At 40.0% G+C, this 8,514-nt stretch overlaps 1 protein-coding gene across 1 annotated transcript; it reads left to right on the top strand.

Moving 5' to 3' along the window:
- The first annotated feature begins 6,350 nt into the window (after nucleotides 1–6,350).
- LOC138356977 (uncharacterized) lies at nucleotides 6,351–6,869 on the top strand. The gene has a single exon (XM_069313508.1). The coding sequence runs from the start codon at nucleotides 6,351–6,353 to the stop codon at nucleotides 6,867–6,869; it is 519 nt and encodes a 172-aa protein (XP_069169609.1).
- The last annotated feature ends 1,645 nt before the right edge of the window (nucleotides 6,870–8,514 follow it).

Raw genomic sequence — 8,514 nt, 5'->3', positions numbered from 1 at the left:
AAATCTAAACTTATCCAATTTATATCCATTGTTTCGTGTTCTGTCCTGTGTTGATACTTTTAATACCCTATTAATATCCCCCCGGTTATGTCCTTTCATCCACTTGTAAACCTCTATCATGTCACCCCTAACTCTTCGCCTTTCCAGTGAATGCAACTTAAGCTTTGTTAATCTTTCTTCATATGAAAGATTTCTAATTTGGGGAATTAACTTAGTCATCCTACGCTGGACACGTTCAAGTGAATTTATATCCATTCTATAATATGGCGACCAAAACTGAACTGCATAATCTAAATGGGGCCTAACTAGAGCAAGATATAGCTTGAGAACCACACCAGGTGTCTTGTTACTAACGCTGCGATTAATAAATCCAAGTGTCCGATTTGCCTTATTACGAACATTTATGCATTGATCCTTTTGTTTTAAATTCTTACTAATCATAACTCCCAGATCCCTTTCGCAATCCGACTTCGCAATCACAACACCATCTAGCTCGTATCTTGTAACTCTATCATCATTACCTAACCTCAGAACTTTACATTTATCAGCATTAAACTGCATCTGCCAATCCTTTGACCATTTCAAAACCCTATCTAGATCAACTTGAAGTGATAGTGAGTCCTCCTCCGAATTAATTTCCCTACCGATTTTCGTATCATCGGCAAATTTGCAAATGTTGCTACTCAAACCTGAATCTAAATCATTTATATATATTATAAACAACAGAGGTCCCAGGACAGAGCCTTGAGGCACTCCACTTACAACATTTTCCCACTCTGACTTGATTCCATTTATACTAACTCTCTGTTTCCTTTGGTATAGCCATGCCCTAATCCAGCTTAATATAGCACCCCCAATACCATGAGACTCTATTTTTTTAATCAGTCTTTCATGTGGCACTGTATCAAAAGCTTTGCTAAAGTCAAGGTATACAACATCGCAATCCTTACCACTATCAACTGCCTCAACAATGCTAGAATAAAAAGATAACAAATTTGTTAAACATGAACGGCCATTTATAAAACCATGTTGCGACTCAATTATTAATTTATGTTTTTCAAGATGAAGACGAATTTTATTTGCTATTATAGATTCGAGTAACTTTCCCACAATAGACGTTAGGCTAATTGGTCGATAGTTAGACGCAAGTGATCTATCTCCTTTCTTAAAAACTGGTATCACATTAGCAACTTTCCAAAACTCTGGCACTCTGCCTGACTCTATTGATTTATTAAATATGGTTGACAGTGGGTCACAAAGCTCCTCTTTGCATTCTTTAAGCACCCTAGCAAACACTTCATCCGGCCCTGGGGATTTGTTTGGTTTGAGTTTTACTATTTGTTTAAGAACATCCTCCCTGGTAACTGCTAAACTCGTCAACCTGTCCTCGTCCCCACCCACATAGACTTGTTCGGCTGAAGGCATATTGTTAAGTTCCTCTTTAGTAAATACAGATACAAAATATTTATTAAAAATACTACTCATCTCTTCATCACTATCTGTTATTTGACCTGTCTCAGTTTTTAATGGACCTATCCTTTCCCTAGTCTTAGTACGATATAACTGAAAAAACCCTTTAGGATTTGTCTTTGCTTGCCCTGCTATGCGAACTTCATAGTTTCTTTTTGCTTTCCTTATCTCTTTTTTAACATTTCTAACCAGTTGTACGAATTCCTGTTCTAAAGTGACCTCCCCATTTTTAATCCTTTTGTACCAAGCTCTCTTTTTACCTATAAGGTTCTTCAAATTCTTTGTTATCCACTTTGGGTCATTAGTATACGATCTATTCAATTTGTATGGTATACTACGTTCCTGTGCTTTGTTTAGAATATTCTTAAATAAGTTATATATTGAATCCACATCGCACAAATTGACCCCAGACACACCCTGTGGGTAGTAATGGACCCCCATACCGACACTATGAGGGGTAGTGGACCCCATAATAACACTATGGGCGGTAGTGGACACTATACAAACACTATTACCTACTTAAAATTACCTACTTAAAATTATCTGTTAGATTAAGGACCTGCCCGAAACGCTGCGCGTACTAGTGACTTTACAAGATTGTAAATACTGTACTATTCAATGTATTCTCACAAACCCAATGTACCTTCTTGTATATATATAAATAAATAAATAAATAAACTATGGGCGGTAGTGGACACTATACAAACACTATGGGCGGTAGTTGACTTCATAGCGACCCTGTGGGCGGTAGTGGACCCCCTGCCGACCCTGTGGACCCCATAGCGACCCTGCGGACGGTAGCGGACCCCCTACCGACCCTGTGGGCGGCAATGGACCCCCCTACCAACCCTGTGGGCGGTAGTGGACCCCTACCGACCCTGTGGATGGTCGTGGACGCCCTACCGACCCTGTGGGCGGTCGTAGACCCCATACCGACCCTGTGGGTGGCAGTGGACCCCACACCGACCCTGTAGGTGGCAGTGGACCCCATACCGACCCTGTGGGCGGTAGTGAACCCCCTACCGACCCTGTGGGCGGCAGTTAACCCCCTACCAACCCTGTGGGCGGTAGTGAACCCCCTACCGACCCTGTGGGCGGTAGTGGACCCCCTACCGACCCTGTGGGCGGCGGTTGACCCCCTACCGACCCTTTGGGCGGCAGTGGACCCTATATACTAATCCTGTGGGCGATACTGGACCCTATTCTCATCCTGTGGGCGGCAATGGACGCCATACACATCCAGTGGGTGTGATTGGACCCCATACTTATTCTGTGGGTGGTTGGAGCCCCATACCCATCCTGTGGGTGATAGTGAACCCCATACTCATCCTGTGGATGGTACTGAACCCCATACCCATCCTGTGGGTGGTTGTGAGCCCCATACAGATCCTGTCGGTGGTAGTGGACGCCATACACATCCAGTGGATGGTATTGGGCCCCATACCCTTCCTGTGGGTGGAAGTGATCCCCATACCCATCCTGTGGGTGGATGTGATGCCCATACCCTTCCTGCGGGTGGTATTGGACCCCCTTACCCACCTAACAGGTGGTAGTGGACCCTATACCCATCCTATATTTGGTTTAGTAGACACCATACCATCCTGTTTGTAGTAGTTTACCCCATAAACATTCCAACATAACATCGTTTTCTATTAGCATTCCTACAAAACATTCTTTAAAGATTTTTAAAGCGCAAACTTTGGTATATAATATTGATTGGTGAAGCACTGTTATTCTATGTAATAATTTATAGTGCTTATTATAATTTACTAAGAACAACTAATATTTCTCAAAACAAAACTACGAGCCTTCAATAGGATGTAGCTGATCTGTAATATTATAAGAACATGGACAATAGAAGGTAAATTTCACAACCCATGTGGGACATGAAAACTCAATTTTCATTATAATTGAATCAATCACGACTATTCTGTTATCTACGTTGATGGACGGATACTGTGAGACGTAAATTGGTACGTGAGGAAGAGTTTGGGCCTTGGTAAAAAGGTAACTGGGAATATATCACATATGTACTAAATCACATTCAACATATTGACTTTAAGCATTAAGTCATATATGTGCTGTCTTGTGTGAGAACGGGTTGCACAATTAGATCAATGCCAGCAACTGGTAATTTAGGACTAACACCTACTAAACTTTTGCCTTTAATAAAATCACAGTCTAGGTTTACTTCTCTAAAGTGTACAGTCTGCATATCTCCTGTGATTCCCTGTATAATCATTACCTCCCCTGTCTCTGTAGATGTATATATTCTAACACACTCTCTAATAATAAAGATTGGAATGCTCCTGTATCCCTCAAAATTTTAACATCATGCCACAAACCATTTGCACACTGTAATTTCCCATTTGATATAAAACCCTTTAAAATGATTTATAGCAAGTGCTTTTTTCCCCATTATTTTTGTTACACCTTTGGTTTTCCTCCCATAACACATTGTGAGTGCCATAGGCCTCTTTTCTGGGTGGAGAAACCAACAACTCTTAACAACATGACCCTTCCTATGGCAGTAGGAACACTGTTTCAACTCTGGGTGAGGCTTATTACTAGTGTGATCCTCTTTGGGTTTCACATTACTCTCTTTACCACCTGGCACCTTTGAAAAAGTGTTTCCTTGACCTGCTGTTGGGTACATGTGGGACCCAAATCTCAATGAGGAGTTTACTGCTGGACCAGATCCTTGTCTATTTGATTGAATTTTATTTTTAAAAGTTACTTTATGCATCAACTCATATTCATCTGCTAATTTAGCCAACTCATAGATATCTCTGGGTAATTTCTCTGCCAAATACAAAGCCACATTAGAAGGTATGTAAGATAAAAATTCTTCTACTAGGAGTAAATTTTTAAGAGAGTCCAGATCCCTAATTTTTTCTGCATCTAACCATTTATTAAACATGTGATACTTCTCTTGTGCAAATTTTACCAAGGTTTGACTTGGGTCTCGTCTCAGTTGTCTAAACTTCTGCCTATAAGCCTCAGGAACAAGTTGATAAGCAGTAAGGATGGCTGCTTTTACCTTATCATAGTCAAAAACTGTTACTAAGAGGCATAGCTGCAAATATCTTCAGTGCCTTTCCCACCAACTGACATTGAAGAAGAGATACCCATTGTGTTTCAGGTCACTCCATACTCTGTGCCAACTTTTCAAAATGTATGAAGAATTGGTCTGGGTCAGACTCACAGAATAGAGGAAACTTGACATTTTTGTGAATCTTTAACTGCCCAGGTGTTCCTAAATCATCAACACCGGTATTTTCTGATCTAATTCCCAAATCTGCTAGCTTAATCTGTAACTCTATCTTTTTCTGAGCTAGCTCCACTTCTAACCTCTTCATAGCTAGTTCATGAGCTTGCTCTGCCTCTATCCTCTTCTGAGCTTGCTCTGCCTCTAACTGTAAATTCTTTACTTCCAATTCTGCCTGCCACTGCATCTGAGTCTCTACCTTTCCTGTAGTTACAACATTTGCATCACTGGTGGACGGGGACTGCTCTAATATTTCCTGTGGGAGAATTTGCTCATCTACCTAGTGTATCATTATTTCTCTTAGCAGTTCCGTCTTCACCATTCCCATGTGCAATAATAGTCCATAGTGCTTGCCAACAGCCACTTGGATAGACTTTTTTGCCGCCTTCAAACCCTCAACACTAGGATTGTCGACAATTTGTTGTGCTACCAAATCCATTTTTTAGTGTGCTAAGATACGGCAGACTCCAACACAATTTATAATTCTGCACCCACCTTTCTCTTTTTAATTAAAAGAGATGACCACCCAATAATGTTAACTAAGCCAGAGGTGATTATGGCATGGACAGATCCTGAGGACAAGGTAATGTCCCCAGCATGTGCCGTGACCCAGTCAAAATCAGAGTCTCAAATATCACAAACTCCCAAATTTGTAAGTAAGGAGACAAAATTAGAGGTTAACAAATCAAATAGTGAAGTGGATCTTTGTGACACTTTTATGGCCAAGTTGGAAGAAGCAGATGGGAACAGGATGGGGAGCACCTCCACCAAACCACCTAGGAAAAGGGGTAGGGGAGAGTGTAGTACAGTTACCACTTCTGGCTCTTCAGACTTGAGATCAAAATCAAATTTTATTCATCAGCAAAGATCTGATCCTACGTTGACTGACTTGCATAATAAGGCAGTAACTGAACTAGAAGCAGAATCGGAGGCTATGACTTATTTCTACACTAAAGAGGTGTTGATGCGGAAGTGGAGACCTAGGAGCTCACCTGTGTCTCACACTTGGGAGGTAGTTAATCAAGTAGTCCTACCGAGGGGTTATAGAGAAAAAGTGCTAAGTGTAGCCCATGATTCACCAATAAGCGGTCATCAGGGTATTGCAAAAACATATAATAAAATAAGCAAGTACTTTACCTGGCCTGGATTAAAGAAAGATGTCATCCAGTATTGTAATGAATGTCCAGTATGTATAAAAACTGGCAAACCAAACCAGGTAATACCAAAAGCTCCTTTACAGCCAATTGTGGTAGCCGAGGAACCTTTTACCCATATTATTGTTGATGTAGTAGGCCCATTGCCTAGAACCAAGAGTGGTAATATGTATATCATCACCATGATGTGTCAGACTACACGCTTTCCTGAGGCATTCCCTGTGAGAAATGCTACAACGAAAGTGGTAGTAAGGCACATAATGAAATTTTGTACTATTTTTGGTTTACCAAAAGTAATACAGACAGATAATGGGGCAAATTTCACTTCCAAAGGTTTTCAGCAGTTTTGTGAGGAGTTTGGCATCCTCCATAAGACATCCACTACTTACCATCCGGAGAGCCAAGGTGCTTTGGAAAAGATGCACCAAACCCTTAAGCAAATGCTGAGAACCAGTTGCATGGAAACTGGCAGAGACTCGGATGATGGTCTTCCACTGATGCTCATGGCACTGAGGGATACTTATCAGGAGTCCCTGGGGTGTTCACCCAACTCATTAGTTTTTGGCCATGAGGTGAGAAGTCCACTAACCATCTTAAGAGATAAGTTGGTTGGAAATCCAAAGAGTGTTGTGCAGGTAAACTATATTCATGACTTACAAGATAAGTTAAATAAAAACAGGGCTAAAGCCTTAATTCATCTTAAAGAAGCTCAAGGAAAAATGAAGGCACAGTACGATAAAAAGACAAAGCAACGATATTTTGAGGCAGGTGATAAAGTGGTGGTACTAATGGAACGACAGGGACCAACATTGTTGCATAGGTTCCAAGGTCCTTATACAGTGATAAAGAAACTCAGTCCCACCAATTATGTAATCCAAACACCTGATCTCAAGAAAAAGGAAATAGTAGTGTATGTGAATAGGATAAAACTAACACAGAAACTACTAGGGAACTACCAATACCAACCAGGTGCTTAGTGTAGCCCATGTAGATGAGAATAATGGGGAATGTGATTTTAATAGTGTACCTAATGCTCATGTACCTTATTTTAGCAATGGGGAGTAGTTGGCTAATGTCCAGAAAATGGTGGAACATTTGTCATCAGAGCAGAAGCAGGACTTGGAGCAGTTGCTGACTTCTCATGCAGACATCTTTGGCGATATTCCCACCCAGACTACAGTTATTCACCACGACATCGAGGTGACCGACAACCAACCAGTCAAGTCACACCCATATAGAGTCAACCCTACCAAGTTAAATCTCATCCGGAAAGAAGTCGACTACATGCTTCAACATGGATTGGTGAGACCTAGCAGCAGCAGTTGGAGTAGTCCTTGTATTTTGGTTCCAAAGAAGGATGGAACTCAAAGGTTGGTCATTGACTACCGTAAGCTAAATGTAATGACTGTTGATGATAACTTTCCAATACCTAGATTAGAGGATTGTATTGACAGTGTTGGTAAAGCCAAATTTGTAACCAAACTAGATTTGTCAAAAGGGTACTGGCAAATTCCTTTAACACCAAGAGCTCGGGAGATGAGTGCATTTATAACTGCAGATGGGTTGTATGAATTCACTGTAATGCCTTTTGGGCTGAAAAATGCCCCAGCAACTTTCCATCATCTTATGAACTTAGTGTTAAAAGACATACCACAATGTAAAGCTTACTTGGATGATATTGTAATTTTTCACAATAATTGGGAGGACCATATGAAAGGTTTGGCTAAACTATTAAAATGCTTAAAAGAGGCTAATTTAACTCTAAACTTACATAAATGTACTTTTGCTAGAGCTAGTATTTCTTACTTAGGATATGATGTGGGAAATGGGAAGGCGTTACCACTCAAAAATGAAGTAAATGATACATTAGAGTATCCAGTGTTGACTAGCAAGAAGGAGGTACAAAGACATCTAGGAATGTGTGCTTATTATAGGAAGTTCTGTAAAAATTTTGCAGCAATTGCAGCACCTTTGACAAACTTGCTATGTAAAAATGTAAAGTTTAGATGGTCTCAGGAATGTCAGGATGCATTTACTAAAATAAAAAGGAATGTTTTTACATAAACCCGGATACTCACACACACACCCTCACCCGAACACTCACAGGGGCACTCACACTCACACACACCCATAGACTGTGATAAGGGAGACCATCTGAGGAGACACAGATGGCCTCGTGGACCCACAGGTATAACCGGACACACACGCACCCGGACAATCTCAAGAGGCACTCATACTCACACGGACACTCACAGGGATAAACACACACACAGACACACATCCATAGACCCAAACTGTGATAAGGGAGACCATCTGAGGGGACAGATGGCCTCCTGGACCCACAGGTATATATCAATATTTAAATATACATATATATTTATAAATATAACATATCTTTAATGAATTAATAAATATATATATATATATATATATATATATATATATATATATATATATATATATATATATATATATATATATATATATATATATATATATATATACATATATATATATATATATATATATATATATATATATATATATATATATATATATATATATATATATATATATATATATATGTCGTACCTAATAGCCAGAACGCACTTCTCAGCCTAC

This window comes from Procambarus clarkii, chromosome 75 (genome assembly GCF_040958095.1).
Source record: "Procambarus clarkii isolate CNS0578487 chromosome 75, FALCON_Pclarkii_2.0, whole genome shotgun sequence".
Lineage (NCBI taxonomy): Eukaryota > Metazoa > Arthropoda > Malacostraca > Decapoda > Cambaridae > Procambarus > Procambarus clarkii.
This window is presented reverse-complemented; position numbering and strand designations above follow the sequence as displayed.